The 18,860-nt window shown below is 39.2% G+C and overlaps 1 protein-coding gene across 1 annotated transcript in view; it reads left to right on the forward strand.

Moving 5' to 3' along the window:
- The first annotated feature begins 457 nt into the window (after positions 1-457).
- Positions 458-18,860, forward strand: part of LOC139133934 (glutamate receptor ionotropic, kainate 2-like) — a 76,863-nt gene continuing 58,460 nt past the window's right edge. Inside the window, exon 1 of the mRNA XM_070700732.1 lies at positions 458-1,197. Within this exon, the coding sequence (XP_070556833.1) occupies positions 1,095-1,197 (103 nt within the window). The 5' untranslated portion in view covers positions 458-1,094. The remainder of the gene's footprint in view (positions 1,198-18,860) is intronic.

Genomic DNA, 18,860 nt, shown 5'->3' on the forward strand with positions numbered 1-18,860 from the left:
TTAATGTATAATAACACATATTACTTCATATGCATAGAAATTAGTATTATATTTGCATTATTACTACTTTGTACTTGAAGTAATTTGTGTTATCATATAATAAGCTTACATATTTATTTATTTATTTATTTATTTATTTATTTATTTATTTATTTATAATTTACAATTTCAATCTTACAAAATCAGTGCAATGGATCCCTGAACTAGACTCGAATAAAACGGATAATTTTGACGGTTACTACCGGCCACCGATAACTCAGACAAAAACTGAACACTTTGCTTTGGTTCGCCCTGGCACCGTCTGTAGAATTGTGTCTCACTATTCTCTGATAATGATCTATGACCTTTTGTTAAAAGCTGTATTCTTGCTCTTCAATAGCTTTTGTTAAAAGCTGTATTCTTGCTCTTCAATAGAATAAGGTTAATGGTTAATAATAGTGACAATGTTTGATCAGTCAACGGTTATGTAGAAATGATGGTAACTTTAATCGCCCGTTAACTGTAACCATAGGGATCACCATACGTTACCACGACAGCCACAATACTCGACTGAGGCATAGTGAAAGGTATCGTCGAGACATGCACACTCTGAAACATTTAAACAAAATGGACATCACAAAAAAGCAAGATTTATTCTAAACGACCTCATATAGCCTGCCCAAGTCAGTACGACAAAATGACAAAACCAAGCCTAACGAGAATAAGTCCACGTGATTCTAGATCTACAAGGAGTATAAAAGGTGAGAGACTTGTATTGCCAAGGCAAGTGAACAGTAATGAAAACAGATGGCGATTGTTATTCGACACTCGAAAAAAGTGTTGTTCGATCCACAGGTTGTTCACTCTGATACAAAAAGTCAGCGATCAATTTGTATTCGACAAGTCAGTGCTTCAGTACGTGACGCTAGGGGGCATCTTCCCGACAAGCCGTCAGCCGTGACGCCAGCATTATTTATTCAAATTCTGCATCAGTACCGAGCGAGGACCGGCTCCAACAAACGCAGCGTTGACTGCGAGTGTCAGTAGTGTACGTCGACATTTGGCAGTGTTCACAGAACTCTCGAATTCTGGATATACGGGATAAGTGTCAAGAGATGAGGGCTTTCATTTCCTCGTCAGGGTCTGTGATACCAATATTGACGGTGATATTAACGTGTGTGTGCTGCCTGGCAGAACCTCCGAGTAAAGTCTACATTGGTGAGTGTTTTCAAACCATCGTGACACAGGGCCACCACAGCGCCTACAATATCATACGACTACAGCGTTATTACAGCTGTGTCTAGCTTAAAAGCAGGTAGATATTTAGAAAATGCAGTGTATTTATTCGCCCATGACATATGACTGCAAATGACAAGTAGATACTCCCTTCACCACGCTAATTAACTGTATTAGATTTATATTTAGCGAGATCAACGGGAAGGGTTTTGTTGCGTGTAATAAGGCCACGGGAAACGCATCGCCAGATCATTACCAAAGCGCTGGGTTATTACACTCGAATAATCGGCGTAAAACGCAGTTACATGGCTATTTTGTAAATAATTTCTGTCTTCTCCCAAATTACTGACACGATTAGCGTACAATCTGTTCAGTTTTAATAATTTTGGAAACCCTAAATTTTGAAGTTGCGATATCTTTGAAGATTATATCGCTTGAAGCTCATAGCGTAATCAGGTCACGTTGTGTCAGTCATACTTCACCGACAGAACGTCTCTTGTATTTGTCAATATCATGAAAGACAAACGATAGAACCCATCAGGGCACGCTTTTAAATTTGAACATAAACCGTTTTGCGCGAAGCCATGACTTGAAAAGATAAACCCACTTTTGCAAGGTGTTTTCCACACCTTATTTTCAGTATCATGCACGTAATATTCAAGGGAACACACAAAAAAATCGTCGATCGATTAAACTAGAAATAATGGAGAGAAAACATCAATGATACGAAAAAGGTTACACCAACTGATCCATGTATACGGTAGCATACTTTTGATATTTAAGCTTCACATTATACAATACACAATAATTGTTTATCTACTGGGTTTATATTTGGGGGGAATTTCACAGTTTTATCGAACGAGTTTTAAATTCTCTTTCGGGTTGTATAAGTAAAGGATGCTTCAGTCTTGACTTTGGTGCCAGAACGCGTGGCATCAAAAACAGAATAACGAGGTGTAATGTACTGACACCGGAATAAAAGTCGCGATGGGGATTGTGTTTCGCTTTATATGGACCATACAGGCATGGTATTGGGACACTCTGACAAAATAGCGAGAACATACATCATGATAATCAGTGCCTTAAAGCCACCCTCAAACCACTCAGCTGTATACTTATTACTGAACGGCCGCAGCGGTAATATCCAATCGGAGAACGCGTGCCAATGACAAAGAGATGGCAGAGCGGTATCAGGGCAGACTGAAATCGAAGACGCAGACATTATTGATGAAACCCGGATGGAACAAGCCAACGAGATAAGGCAACAAGAGAATTTATGATGAGAAAGCACTGAGGCTGTCGTGGATATAATAAAAACATATATCAGATAGGATCAAGACATAGATAAGTATGGTTGTATGTTTACAAATATCTTACACATTAAATTCTGACGTGCAAAGGTAAAGCGAAACAACGATAGGGCAAAGGTCACAATAATGCACTCTAAATATGGCACATATGCAAATACTGTTATGTATTTCAGGGTTGTGTTATAATTTACCTGTCAAATAACATAGTATTCAGCCAAATTGAATAGCAAATAATGAAAGGAAAGGCAAAGAAGAGAAAATTCTGAACATAAATTTTGACCAATTGAGGATAATATCCCGCAACAGACATCATACAAAGTTAGTGTTTTTGAATTTTGTAAAAAATCTAAAACGATTGGAACTAATTTGGGATAATTGGATCTCCATATTTTTCAAATTTCTCAAAAGTGTTAGGTGCTGCATAGCCGAATGTTGCAATATTACAAATTACTTATAAAAACAAGTGTGTATTAAAAGCAGACGAGCTTACATTTGCAGATTATATAGACATTACTTCACTATCCAATTATCCAAAATTAGTTCCAATCGTGTTATCTATAATACCTGGAACAAAACTAGTACGGCAGTTACATAAATTAATAACAATGTAAGAAATGTATTTTTCGCTTTTGCGCGATGTCAAGTTTCAAACAAAATATTGTCAAGACAACACAGGCTAGGGCGGATTTGTTCAAAATCCAAAACAATTCTTCGATCTTAATAGTCATATTTATCTTCGGTCCAAATAACAAGTGCTGTTAATAACTGGACAATAATAATACATGAAAGGAAAACAACACAATGTGATACAACTAATGAGAAAAAGTATCTGGTTAAAGTGTTGTGCCGACGATTCCATAGAAGACTGGATACAACTGAATGTGCCGTGAATTTTTATCGGAAAATTGGCTGAAGACGAACATGACATGAAACATTAAACAATTAACATCTAGGCTTTCTGAGTCCATTTATCAGAAGTACTCTCCTTGGCTTATAGTGTCTGTCAAAAACCTCTTCAGAGCAGAGACAAATTGACTTCAAGGAAGCCACTGATTGTATGGTCTAGGCAAGCGCGGAATGAGTCGTTTTAAAACTCACAATAAGTGACATATATATATATATATATATATATATATATATATATATATATATATATATATATATATATATATATATATATATATATATATATATATATATATATATATATATATCGACGTATGTAGATGTCCTCGTGGGAAATTACAGTGCTCGATGCTAAAGCAGAGCGTTATAAATAATAAGACAGATTACTTCAAGTACAAAGTAATAATATCTGTTACTTATGTTTCATGCATCCTGCAATCTTCAGGCAGTAGTGACAGGATTTTCAACTCTACACTCTCATTTATATGAATAGGACGGACCATTCTTTTTCTGGCAGGTGCTAAATTTTGATAAATAATGTTTGCTTTTAGTGGCGACATTTTGAAACCAGCGTAGATTTGTCAGCGTTGATAATGTGCTGCTTTTATGATATACAGAGATTGCATCGCTTGCTTATGTTAGAGTTTGTGTGTGTGTGTGTGTGTGTGTGTGTGTGTGTGTGTGTGTATACACAAATTTATAAATTTATATATACTTATATTGTACAAGTGTACATACACGATGTACGTGTATAAAAAAATATATATACATATATATGTATATATATAATATATATATTATATGTATATATATATATGTGTGTATGTGTGTGTGTGTATATTATATGTGTGTGTGTTGTTGTGTCTGTTTCTGTCTGTGTCTGTATGTCTGTGTATGTGTCTGTGTGTGTCTGTATGTGTGCAGTTGATCAGTATATCATATTTCCTGCGGAGATATTCAGGTAACACACAAACACCTCGAAACAAACTTTTCAACATTTATTCAAACTTTTCTTATGAGAAGACTTTGACATATTCTCTGTCATAATCAAGTATGATAATTTTGGGTCATAGTGCAGAGGTAGGATTAGGGAAACAATTAGCTAAAATTTACCCGATATTTTTAAATTCAAAATGGCCGCAACACGTAGTGTCAACCTAAGGGGCAGAAGTAAATTTTCGATAATTACAAAAACAAGACAGTGAAGGCTTCATTTACTACTCAGTCTGTACAATATGTCCATAAGAAGAAGATCGGCAAAGTATTATGAAAAATTAAGGGTCCGAGTATTTGTCTCCAACGCTCGTTATACCGCTCTACACAGAGGCCAAAACCGATTCTTTCAATATGCAACCAAAATGTCGCCACGTCAAAGTGTAGCACGAGACTGACGAAAGCTGGTTTTTGTGAAGTCCTCAGGTCGATGTCAAGACAAGACATAAAACATGTGAATATTAACGTCTGCATGCTCATTTTCTACTTATCATGGACAGGTTCCAAAGTGATGTTTTTATCCTCAGTCGTTGTTTTAGAGGTCTACAATATGATCTAAAGAAATCCCACTCGGAATTATCTCCTGCCCTCCCCCCCATAAAATCGACAAGTCATACAATTATTCCTCTGACAACGAAAAACATATTTTCCACAAAATTTTTAGACATTTTAATCAGGATCGTAGTTAATCAAGCGGTCAAATTTAGCAAAGAGTATCCAATTGATATTAAAATAATCCATGGAATAGAATTAATAAATATATTAAAATAAATGACATGGTAAAATCAAAGACATCATATTCTCTTTTTGACTTTACTTCTTCCTGGACATAAGATTAAGAAATTTCTGACTAGTATTATTATTACATATTGAAAACTTGTTATCTCAAACTTTAATATTATGTTGGGAAGTCTGTCATCGACGCGTGCTCGTGCGTTCAAGATATAGAGATGAAGATACAGGCCTGAAAGTCAAAGTTTGTATTAAACGTTTATCTTGCAAGGTAGGCGTTGGATAGTAATTCAAGTATATTGAAACAAAAGGTCAGGGACCGATAAGTACGAAAGGATAAGGCCTTCAGACTGATTGATTCCAGATTTCAACGACAGGAATATGAATCTGAAAACGAGTTGATTAGCCATAGCTGTAGCGCTTTGTGGGCATGATACATTCTTTCGTTTATCACACAAGATAAATCTTGATGTCTCACCCATTGACGTGACTGTTCGAGCATCGACTATTAATTAAATCTGGAGTTCAACTCTATGCATGAGGCTTAATAAGACCCAGTGTCGTTTTCTTCGACCCATTGCTCATAAATTGCCTGAATCTTTCCCCGCAAACGAAAGGTTCTCCCTTAGTATACATTTGTACGCCTTTACAGATAATCAAATTATATATTTCTGGATCATGGATGCTTATAGGATATCAGCTTGAAATGCCTTAGAACGAAAATTGTATTCATAGAATCTGTAACAATGAGACATTGCTAGTTTCCCCAGTCTACATGAGATTGAATCTGACGTCATTTCATCCATGAATACCTTTCTTTCTAGCAACCCTGCTGATATCATTCACAAGAAACATTTGTCCTGGCTTCTACTTTAATGTGATAAACTACTTCATCGTTTGTGTAGGTTCAGATCCTGTCGTGAAGCACCCCTTCATTTCCAATACCCTACTTTCTGTGGAATATCCTTTCTCCATAAATGCGAACACTACCAACTTTCAACAGACTAAAGTACATCATCGTCGTAAACTGCGCGCCTCTTTACGGCAGCAGCTAAGAGCTACCCGTTGCGTAGGTCAGGGGAGCGGAAATTATGCTCTGGCTTGCGAGAACGAAATATAATGAAATTGACTAAGTCAATTAATAGAAAATCGAAAAAGGCTAATCGTCTTGCGAGGGAACGACACTTTGGCTGCATATCTCAACCGGTCTCCAGAATTATCTTTCTTATTTTCACATCTGTTGCAGTTTTGTGAGGACACTTTGATGTAGGTCTCGCCTCGAAATTGAAAGGTTTAATCTTTCGCTCAAACTCCAAGAGGAAACTTAAAATAATTGTCCTAACTTAAAATAATTGTCCTTCGAAATCGAGAACTAGTAAACAAATTTACCCAATATTCACCGACACTTGAAAAACAAAATGGCCGCCATCTTCGTGTTAACTCTATGGGGAAACTTGAACTTTCAGTGTTAAAACAAAATTAAGCCTGTGGAAACGTAAGTAACTCCATGAGATTCATAATGAGGCCTCTCAAGTGGTAGACCAACAGTATTGTAAAAATTTAAAAGTCCAAATATCTGTCCCCGAGGCGTATTCTACGTTAAAAGCATCTTGATTTTCATCACATTTTGAAGCATTAAACGGTTTAGAACACAATTTTGAAGCATTTGATGTGCGTTTTGTCTGATTTACACTTCTGAAGGTTTAGACCGTTATTTAGTGGAGTTTGCCATGAAATAGTGCTGTGTCATAAAAATGATATTATATTTTACGGGAGGCAAAACTGTTTCGCTTGATCCCAGAGAGAGAATGTATCACAGAATCCAAAATTTCATAGTCGTGTTAAAAAGCACGTTTAAGATTTTTTCACTTACTAGGGAATAAAAGCAAGGCATTAACGGATCACGTGTTTTGCATCGCTCGGTCTATTAAACGGATGCAGATCAAATTCTCACGGGAGAGTACCATCACTATTCCTTAGACCGATAGTCTATTGGAATTTCAGTGTATCACGCAATTCGTTCAATGAATAGCAATTGAGACAGAAGTCCCTTATTTACCCATGGCCCCCTGTTGCTTTCGTAAATTATATAAGATTAGCTGATGTCTGTATACTCATCTAAGCCGTCACGTATGAGGAGCCGCATATCAGTCTGCTAACCGTAGTTTATACACTCTGCTATACTATGTATGGAAGTAACTGCAATTTCGTTACAACATCAATATCACAACCGAAAAGCCGCTGTTTGCACAAAATAAATTTGACGTGATTTATTCACACTTTGTGTGTTTGACTCAAATATTGTCCTAGAAATGTAGTTGATCTTATCATTTTTGTCTACTTTAATGCGAAAGAACATCGCATTATTTTCAAATTAACATGTCAGTATTTTGAGTAAACGTGGGCAACTGGGATGAAGTAAGAATTTTACACCCCATTTTATTCATTTATCTACATGAAGCGAAGGAAAAATTAACCATCCATGTAACTAAAGTATGACCCTGACCTATATATGAACTCACGCACGCGCAGCAGTGCATTGTCCTGAACTAAGCGGGAAATTCCCTGCTGAGCATGTTTATACATGTACGGGAAATTCCGTGTGAGTCATCACCATCAAACTAGCCTATATAAAGGAGCTTTTTTTTACCCCCGTTGTCAGTCAGTCGCGGAGTCTAGCTGATGTTGAACACGAAGTTCCTATCGGTGCGAACTTGTTCACCTGATAGATAAAATTTTAGTAATTTCCTCTGAACTTAAAATGTGACGGAAGACCATTACTTCAAATAATATGAGACGTTTCAGATGAATGGTACTGATATCTAAAGTGTTCACTCTTTTATCTCTACGTACAAATGTAGTTCCTAAGTCGTTCTCTATTCTATTCCCACCAACAAAACATTCAATACTCATTTCCCCTCCCCGATCTTTATCAATACTTATGATAATATCACAAGTTGTTCTGTTATCTGTTTTCATAGCATAATATCCAACACAAATCGTCAAATTCATCTCCAGTAGCTAACTTTACACATCTAATGAGAACTGTACCATGTTGAAGTATTTTCATATTATCAGTCATCTGTTGATTTACTGTCTGTAAAGTTAATTCAGCTGCCTCATCACCGACACTTTTAAGACCCAGTTTCTTTAAAGTTGTGTCCCAAAATAATCTAACTGGAACTCCGCTGCTGTATACGAGCAATAATTCTCCCCCTCGTTTATCCACCTTCTTAGTGTATTATCTGCCTTCATTATTGTATTAAGAGGACTAATTTTAAGATGAATTGGTATACCAAGAAGTGCAATGTATGGATTTGTAGGAGTAAGCCAACTACGAAAATCTAACAATTTATATTTGTTTACATTGCTATCAAAATAAATCACATTCGGAGTTCCTGGTGGTTCAGCAACACCTCCTGCAATTTCACTATCCAATATATCTAAGATGTTACGCGGCACATTATAAGGCATGAATTTCTGACTATCCCCATCCCATGTCAGAGCAAAAGGAGTAGGATCATTCGAAGCCTTTGTGGCGTCAATTAAAGTTTCATCAATGTCTTTAAGTTCGGAAAATTCTACAGCATGCTCGTGGGATTGCACCGCGGCATTGGCTAAAACGAAATATTTTTCGCGGTCTTTATACGAAGGACGTAATCCTTATTATGATTAGCAGCCATCTTAGTATTATTGTTAACTTTAACATCACTCAGATCTTCAAGCTCAAGATTTTGCATACGAATTGTACCTAGACCGAAGCCACTTGGATCAGACATACTCCGTAGGGACCTATATACAGTGAAAATTAAAATAATACCTTGTAATATACACAACCATGGCTTCAGCTATAGGAATGACAGTTCTCGGTGCTGTATTAAATGCAACGGCATTTACAGGAGGAAATATTATCGGACAAAAGCTTTCTGGTAATGGTGACGCTCTTATTGAAGAAAAGATCCGACATGATAAAGCATTAGAAAAATTTGAACATGATCGCAACGTCTGGTCAGAAAAAAGATTACTACAGGCTGACTGGGAAAGAGAAAATCAGGCAAAGGACGCACATGCTGCGGCAGAATTAAGAGATACAGATGCAGAAATCCTGGAAGAAGCAGAAGCGGTGCAAAGCAACTCTACGTCAGGCAAAGAAGTTCAATTCTCAGATTATTATCAGCCCAGTCCTGAGCAAAAGAAATATGAGATGATCTATATTGCTGGAGGATTGGTCGTGGGATGGTTTATCTTCCGATAGGGTTACACCGGCCCCGCTTCGGGACTACAATAATTTCAATACAAAAGCTAATTGGCCAGTTATTGAAATCGATCATGTTCCCATCCTGATCTGTTATCCAGATACGCATTGAATTCATGTAATCTCCCCCTTTTCTCAATGGCATAGAAATTGCTCCGTTTTTAAAATCGTAAGTAACCTTTTCACTTATTTCTCTCGTATCCCGGATGGGAAGTATTTGTAAACAGTTCGATACTTTCCCCTGTATGTATCCTCCGGAGGCACCCGAACCAAATGAAACATAATTTCCAGTAACATCGACTACATCTGAATGAACTATATATTTAGTGACTGTTAAGAAATCCACTTTCTTCGGACTCATAGTACTTTTTATAACTGGGTTGTTCTCAGGTTTATCTGAAAAGCCGACGACGTTGGCGAAGCTACCTGTGGCATTGAAATAGACTTTAATATCTTTAGCCAAAGTTAGATAAACATGGTTTGTCGGCAGATGTTTTTCAAAATTAATTTTTGCTTCAACCCGATTGCTTTGTTTAACGTATCGATATTGTAGTTACCTGGACGTATTGATTTAGTCTTCTTCGGTTGGTCACCTTCTTGATATTTTATTACATTATTCGTCGATGTTATGTTATGCCATGAATTATATAGTCCGCACTCTAGCAGTCTTATCTTCGTAAACTGTGTCGTGTCAATGCAAGGGTAAAAATTAACAGTGACTGGTTCACCTGTTTGGCTTTCAATCCAAATGATCATTGTTGTGCGCTGTATATATTACTAAGTATAAATGTTCGATGAATAATATTCCGAAGGTGCCCATTACGAAGTATAAGGTTCTGCAGGAATAATATTTTCTGTTCAAGGAGATCTTTGGTTGCTACCGCGGCAGCAGTCGCACCGCCTAATTTTGCCAATCGAGTCAAATTTGGACGACTTGGATCGCCCACCTCTATTTTCAGGAATTTGCTGGAGATCATAAGATATCCCATCGCAAGTCCTGCGATTACAATACCATCGTACATTGTGTTTACAACTGTTTTAATATCCATGATTGCTGACTAGTATATAAAATAAAAAATAAAAATAAAAAAATATGGGGAGTTAATCCATCTCATACAATGTAGAGGAGCTGGGTCCTCCCTCCCCCTCCCCCTCCCCCTCCCCTCCCCTCCTCTCGGAACCCCTGTCGGAACTGTTCCGGATGGAGCTGCTACGTGCTCTGTTTTTTCGCTTTCTGTGGAGGATCTTTCCGGACGGAACAATAATGTCGAGCACGCCCCCAATATAGCCCTAATGCAGTCAATGAAACTCCCACAATTCCTAAAACAAGATAACATTTATTATACCAGCGTGAATTATTATCACACTGTTCTTTCATTGTAGGCGGTAGGTCTGCTACCGCATCGATCCCCTCCCCCCCCTCCCTCTCCATTGCTTTTAGTTTCTTCTCCCTGTTTTGCCTGTTCCATTCCGCTAATTTCTTGCCCGCAGCAACTCTCCCTGGATGCTTCGTCGGTAACGAAATTTTCTCTATGTTGCGCTGTGTCGGAATCGTTTCCGTTTGCGGTGTGGGCTCCGTCGGCGGGGCTTCTGACGGAGTCGTTTGCTGAGTCGGCGAAGTTGAATCCATTTATTTCAGGTACTATATTAAACCCGATTTTTTTAAAATTTAAATGTTTACCCGTAATTAAACCGGTGGAAATTAGAGCAATCAGGGGCCCCCACGTGTAAGCTATCCGTCCTGATAATCGTTTTATTTCACTGTTTAGAATAAAATCCTTTTTAAGATCAGTGGCATAGTTATCTCGATCATCGATTGGAACTACTTGACTTATTGCACGGGCTCCTAGATCGATGAAACTTTGAGTGATGGTATCACTTATAAGAGAACTGTATTTCGCTTCATAGACTTTAAAGGCTCGTGTTATGAATTCATCTTTCCACGTTTCCACTTCTCTAACTGAAATCTCCTTGCCAAAAAATAACTTGCTTTGACCACTTGCGATGACACAGAGTATTTTTTCACGTTTTGTCTCTATTATGGATTGATTATTGTCCGAAGGCGCCGAAGCCCCTTCGGAATGCGCTGCCATATTTGCCGCTGCCGATGACTTTATTAAATTCTCCATTGTTTGCAGTATGTTATCTATTCTTAGTAAAAAATAAAAAATTCGTTTAAACCTGAATCCGAAATAAAGTATTAACATAGTCTGGAATGTTAGTATCGTACCGATAGGGATTCCGACAGGGATTCCGGGAAAATTCTCCTCCATTTAAATCTATATGTATATAGAAACACGAATAATGAGTACAGACCTATTCCCAGTTGCTTTTCAATTGAATAAGACGAGCGTACCAACAGTACAGCATGCTGATATTCCTTCCAAACCGAATGGAGGAATAAAACCTATTCTCATGGACTTAGAAATATATGTAACGCCGACAGATAAATTTACTTTTCATCCACGGGATATATTTAAAGATAACGTAATCACTCATAGAACAGCAAAAGAAAGTAATGTCTGGCTGAGCGGTCCAAACATGAAATACTGGGACCAGCAATTAAATTCGCCGTATGGTGCAGCACTACTGGTTGTGGTATATCATTCGCCCATCTCTTCGATAAGAAATTTCCGCCCCAATACGATCATTCTGCCGTTTCCATGTATACTTTACAATACGTCGGATCCTTCACGAAATGGGCGTTGCACTTCCAGACGATACCCCCACCTTCAAAGCGGGCGACAATCCATACAATCTCGTGCCAATATGAACTTCTATGTACTGAATTTGGAAATATAAGTCCAACGAAGTCCGACTTTCGTTATCGAAAAGGTCAAAATAAAGGTCTTGGTTATGGATATGAATATTACACTAATCGTGGTCCCGTTCGACAGCCAAAAGCGATATACAACGGTCATGACTTTTTCCTCTCCGCCGACGGAGGCGTTTTCTATACACATACCATTTTTGGAAAGAAAAAACATGTACTGCCCGACAAAGACAGACCACACTATTATTTCTTCCGAAATGATGGATCGGAGGGACAATACAATAGTTTCATTCCTCTGAAGGAGACTCGGGACTAACAAAGGCCGGTCTCGCCCGCCTCAATGAAAGCCTTGAAGCCTACGTATATTGCATACTTGGCGCACAAGCAAATATTCGTAGTACCATAGTGGGCGATACTGGCAGTGCAGAGCAAGTCCGAAAAGAATTCGGTGTTCTCCTCGAAGATGAAATTCGTAATACCGACAAAGTAATTAGTTATAGGCGATATCAAGACACAATAATGAATACTGGTGTAAAACTTGATATGGCAGTCTCACCCAATTTACTTCTCTTACCGTCTGAGATGGTCATCCTTTCGGGCCCGGCGATCTCAGGTTATAATAATGAATTGCAATACGCAACAGAATCTATGTCCTTCGGGGTGAACGGTGATATAAACACGGAAGTTCGAGAAAGTGCTATACATGAGATGGAAGGAGGGGAGGAGGGGGGGGATCCTGTGAAGTGGCAGGACGAGCCCGGAGAGTCACCACCACCTCACAATGACACGACTCGGGGGCCTCCCCTCCCCTCCCCAGAACGGGCAGCATCTGCAGACCCTATTCACGAATATGGTAAAATTGGTTTGTTATCTTTAGCAATATTCATTACTATTGTAGGTACTGGAATAAAGTCACTAACTATATAGTGTCATTCAGATGCTGTCGATGTGACTGGTTTCATCTAACTCGAACCAGTAACTTAAAAGAACTAGAAGAGATTCATTAATTTACAGTATATAGATCCAGAGGAAATGTCAATATACGTAACCCCACCATTCAACATGATTATAACTGGACCGACATATTCTGGCAAAACAGAATTATGTTGGACCTCCTCACCGGTCCGTACTTAAGGAAATTCGAATATGTGATATTCATTTGCCCAACATTCATGAATAATAAAGCGTATAATAGAAGATTCATTTTCACCGATGATAATGTGTTTATATTTCAGTCGGACTCGATGCAGTGGATGATACATTAACCTACGTGCATAAAGAATGGGCTGGAACGAACACTTTAATAATCCTCGATGACTGCGCCTCGTCCAAAGATATGAAGAAGCGCAGTAACGTTTTAGTCCAACTTGGTTTCAGCGCAAGACATGACGGATTATCTGTCTGGGTTCTGACTCAACAATATACTAGTATTAGTAAACCATTCAGGGAAAACATACAGATGTTAGTACTATTTTACACACCGAACAAGATAGACAACAAAACTATTATAAAAGAATATGGAATGGAGGTGTCAGAACGGGAAGCCGTGGGCCTAATCAAGCAATTGAAAAGTAGGCCATTCAGTAAACTAGTATTTCGTTTACGGAATCCGTACGACATAAAATTATTCGTATAATATAGCAATTATGGAAGCTGAAGCCGAAGGCACCCCCGAAGGTACTCTTAGAGAATTATATTACAACCCGAAAACTGGTTTTGGAGGTGTACAAAAATTGTATGACGCAGCACGTGCCAGCGGACTGAAAGTGACCAAGAAAGAGGTGCAGGAGTGGTTAAAAACTCAGCTAACTTATAATCTACATAAACCGGTACCTCGTTCTCATGCTACGGGCGGCCGTCGCGTTTTTGTAACATCGATAGACTCTCAATGGCAAGCGGATCTCGTGGAATTCCCTCCCCCGTTCGCAAAAGAGAACCGTAACATTCGATACATGCTAACAGTAATCGATGTGCTCAGTAAATACGCATGGGCTAGGCCGATACAGTCAAAAACGGCAGATGATACGTTGCAGGCACTACAAGACGTGATTAAGAAATCCGGGAGAAGACCCGACAAACTTCAGACAGATGAGGGGCGGGAATTTACTAATCGAAAAATGCAGGGGTGGTTGGAGGAGGTGGGAATTCACTGGTTTCACACCTACAGTGACAAAAAAGCTAGCGTCGTTGAACGTTTTAATCGGACCCTCAAGACGATGATGTGGAAATACTTTACATACAGACAGACACGTGAATGGCTTTCTATTCTACCCCACCTTCTTGAGAATTACAATAACACCGTTCACGGAAGTATCAAAATGAAACCCAGGGACGTAACAGAGGAGAACGATTGGCAGGCATTTTATACACTATTCGGTCCTGAGTTGGCAGCCGGGGGAGCCAACCCTGAATTCAAGCCGGGAGAACGTGTCCGAATTACAAAATACAAGACCACTTTTAAGAAAGGATATTTACCAAATTGGACAGAGGAGATTTTCGTAGTTTCAAAAGTTGTGTATGCGGCTGGACTAGGAACGCCACCAGTTTACAAAATAAAAGATCTGAATGGAGAGGAAATACTCGGCACTTTCTATTCCGATGAACTTCAGAGCGCACCTTCAGAACGTGGTGCTGACGAGCTGTACAGAGTAGAACGAATTTTGAAGACGAAAAAATTAGAGGAAAGAAATATTATCTGATAAAATGGAAAGGTTATCCAGAAAGTTTCAATAGTTGGGAGCCGGAGGAAAATGTTATTAGAACTTCGTAAGTTCCTGTCCATGGTACTACGTAGTACTTCGTAAGTTCCTGTCCATGGTACTTGTCAAGTACTACGTAAGTACTAACGTAAGTATTTACGAAAGTTATTCAATAAGTACCATGGAAAAAGTCTTAATTTCTTGAAAGCCGAAAGTGTCAGTTTACCACCCCACTTCCACCCCCCACCTGGCCAAGTATTTATCATGTACTGTCGTAAGTAATGTTCACTTACTGCATCTTTTTCGGCCGTATGTGGATGAGGTGGTACCCCCTCGGTTCCTGAACATATTAAGTTTGCAAGATCTTCAAACGACTTCTCATGTTGCCACAGTCCGTTCTTTCGAGTCCCCCTTGTTCAGCTTTATCGATAAGTTCTGGTTGAAGTATAATGTACACAACTGACATAAGCCATAGACAAGTAACTTCAAAGTCCCCACTTTTCATAATGTCAAGTGCTCGTAGGTCAAACGAAGCATTATAAGCACACACAGATTCACAAGCGTTAAGAAGTTTGTGTAGGTTCTTTAGTGAGACTCGAGGTTGTTCTAGTTGTTCTTGACCAGGTGGGAAGTACGCTTTTTCAAGTTCCTCCTCCTTGAAACCGTCTATTAAAAATCCCTGGCTGCCGCCGCTCCATGCAATTCCAAAGTCAAAAGCTCGTGGATATTCTACTGGTCCGACTGTCTCGGTATCAATTGTTGGATTAAGTATATTCTTGAGAACGAGGGGGTAAGAGCGTTCCGAATTACCAAACATGGAAGTCTGTAGTCGTGGCAAATTTCTAAGAAAGTCTGTTTGAACTTATTGTGAATCTCTTCTAGTTCTTCTAAGGCGGCTATTTCGTACGACCTGGCTCGAGTCAACACATTCCGCCTGCAATAATCCCAAGGCATATCTTTGAATATGATAATGAAACTGAGTAAATGGTCAAATGCTCTAGAAACAATCTTTTTTTCTTCCCACTCCGTGGAAACGCCCCGGATTCGAGAAAAGTCAGATGTTGAATTATGGAAGAGTCACAAATAATGTATTGTTCTGAAGGGAGGGGGGTTTCCTCCCTCCTCCTCCCAGCCTGACATTGTAAACTAAGCGTATGTTCTATAAACTGGTTCTGAAAATCGGCAATCGAAACGTGGCGCCCATTATAAAAGTCGGCAATGTTGCTGGAAAAACTAGTGTCAAATTCTGGTACGTGATACGGATCCAAATTTACTGCATCGTAACTCTTACCACTTCCAGTTGGTCCATTTATGGAATATGTATGACATTTTTGGGATACTATATCATAGAAATTTTTTTAAATTTTTTTTTATTAAGATATGTACGATAAGACAATGACAATCCTTTCTATTTCAGATGCAATAAAAATACTTGAAACCGGAGAAAACATCAAAATTGATGATGGAGGCAAATTAGTATTTGGTGAATATGTAGATCCTTTCATATACGTAGACAGTGAGCTAGAAGTAGTTTTCAACATCGGACCTAAATATGGTTCGGAAGGATCCAGCTACATGTGATGGGGTGTGTGTCCGTTGGCAACCGAGTCTTCAAAAGTTACTGATTTAATAATATTCCGTACCTAGGTGAAAGTTTCGATGCAAGCACTGCTAAAAGTTATGCTGCAAGCCTGGCCGCTCACTCCAAGAATACTACTGATTTTACAATCCATCTAAAGTGTATCAGAAGCGAGGAGCGAGGGGCCTCAGCCAGTGGCGTATTTTAAATTTCAGTTTAAAAGAGGGAGAGGGAGAAATCACGATTTCGCTACATGTATTGATATGGTTCAAGAAATTGACTGCGGTTTTAAAACAGTGAGTCCATTGCCAGTCCGAGAAAATCCTGCTATTGTACCTCGTAATATCCGAAAAGGTAGTAAGATAGAATTCTTAGCATTTAAACCGCGCTTAAGTAAGCGTGCTCTTTCTTTCACTGTTGAGAGATTAATATTTTGTGCTGCGCCTAATAAACCAGAAATTCAAGATGTGGAAGAACTAGTCGACTTAGAAAGATTAGGCGAGATATATAAACAAATAAATGCTGCCAAAAATATTATAGTGGATTTTGATGACCTATCATAGAATAATTATTTTTTCATTTTAAAAATTTTAGGATAGTATATATCATAAAGATTATTATGGCCCGTCGATTACATACAGCATTCAAGGGAGCAGTTTTACGAAAGAATTTCCTGAAGTCAAGCGAGTCAAGGATATCGGGGAGCTGGTGGATATTGAAGGTATGGTTAAAGGGGCCCGAAAGATGTACTCTGTTTATACCGAAATGGAAGTCAAATTATCGGATCCGAAAACTGGTAATACACAACCGCGTTCATTGTATGTTAAATTAAATGATACATACACAAAAGATGTAAGAGGATCGGGATCGGATGTGGGGCAACAATTAATAGATCGCTACGATCGTATGCTTGATACAATTGAAAATGTTGAGGGTTCTGGTCTCGTTCTCAAGGAGATACTTAATTTTGAAGTAATTCTAGTAGAAGTTTTACTCGGGGCTGGGGCTGGCGCAGTCCAACTTCCCAGATGGTTAAAAAATAAGCATTGTGTTAGCGATCTGGTGCTACCTTCGGGCAGCGAGAATTGTTTTCAGTATGCCGTCGTAGCAAGTATAAAGTTGAGCGATCCCGAGTTTCGTGAAAAGAGGGGTGGTCAGGTAAGGAGAAAATGGAATACGTACGCCCCATTTATTGCTGACTACTGTTGGGAAGGTATTCCCTTTCCTACGCCCGCCGATCTGACTGTATTCAGGCGCTTCGAGCAGCAAAATCCAGGCATCAAACTTCAAGTATTTCAGATCTACGAAAATGATCCCGCTCCCCCGTCCGACATAACTGTGTTATATAGTGCCCATTCCGAAGGTGAAGCCGATAGGAATCAAATAGCAAATATCTTACTGATAGTTGGCGAAGACGGCGGCCGTTCTCACTTCGTACCAATTACTGCGGAAAATCGCCTTCGTAATTCTCGTACTAATCGAAAGAATGAGCGCAGACGGAAGTGTATTTGTATGGTTTGTAAAAGAGGTTTTAAGTCAACAGAAGAATTAGAAAAACATCAGGTATACTGTGGAACAGACACTGCCCAGCCAGATTTTCCTAAGAAGTGTGTCAATTTGAAGGACATCGGAAGAAGGTTCCTTCTCCCTACGTCGTCTATGCAGATACTGAGCAATTATTGAGAAGGGGACCGGCCGACACATTCCAATTTGTCTTTCGTATGTTATGGTGGAACGGGGGTGGGGGGGCCCTTCGGAACGAGGCCCGGGCCGACCCACTGTTTATGGTAAAAGAACATTCACAGGTCTCTCCTGTGTTACAGACTTTCTAAAGGATATGAAAAGAACGGGCCGAGTATTATTCTAAATCGTATTATTGGAAAATAATACGATGAGGGATCCTTCTAATTACCGGCGCGACGGATGTGATCCAGTCTGTATTGCATGTGGAGAGCCGGCAGGATACCGAGTAGTGAAGGAGGAGGCGACCTTCTATTGCGAAGGATGCCGGCCGTCGAGAACCATTCCTATCTACTTTCACAACCTCAAGGGATACGATGGTTCTTTTATTTTGAAAGAATTACATGAAATCGTTACCGAAGGAGATGATGGGGGTTCCGGACCAGAGCCTAAAATTATAGCTAAGACGAGCAATGGAGGAATTATGGGTCTCTCGAAAACATTTATTTTTCACGCCTCAATTGTTTTTTTTCACGCCTCAATTGTTGTTGCCGGAGGGAAGAGGGAGATAAAGAGACGTTTCTTTCTATAAAGTTTATGGACAGTGCTCAGCTGATGATGGGGTCATTGGCGAAGTTGGCAAAAACTGTGCCGGAGACCCAGGGTGGACGGCGGCCCCACTTTCGTACCCGGACATTCAAAGGGCGAAAGGTTTCTT

This window comes from Ptychodera flava, chromosome 5 (genome assembly GCF_041260155.1).
Source record: "Ptychodera flava strain L36383 chromosome 5, AS_Pfla_20210202, whole genome shotgun sequence".
In the NCBI taxonomy this organism is placed as follows: Eukaryota; Metazoa; Hemichordata; class Enteropneusta; family Ptychoderidae; genus Ptychodera; species Ptychodera flava.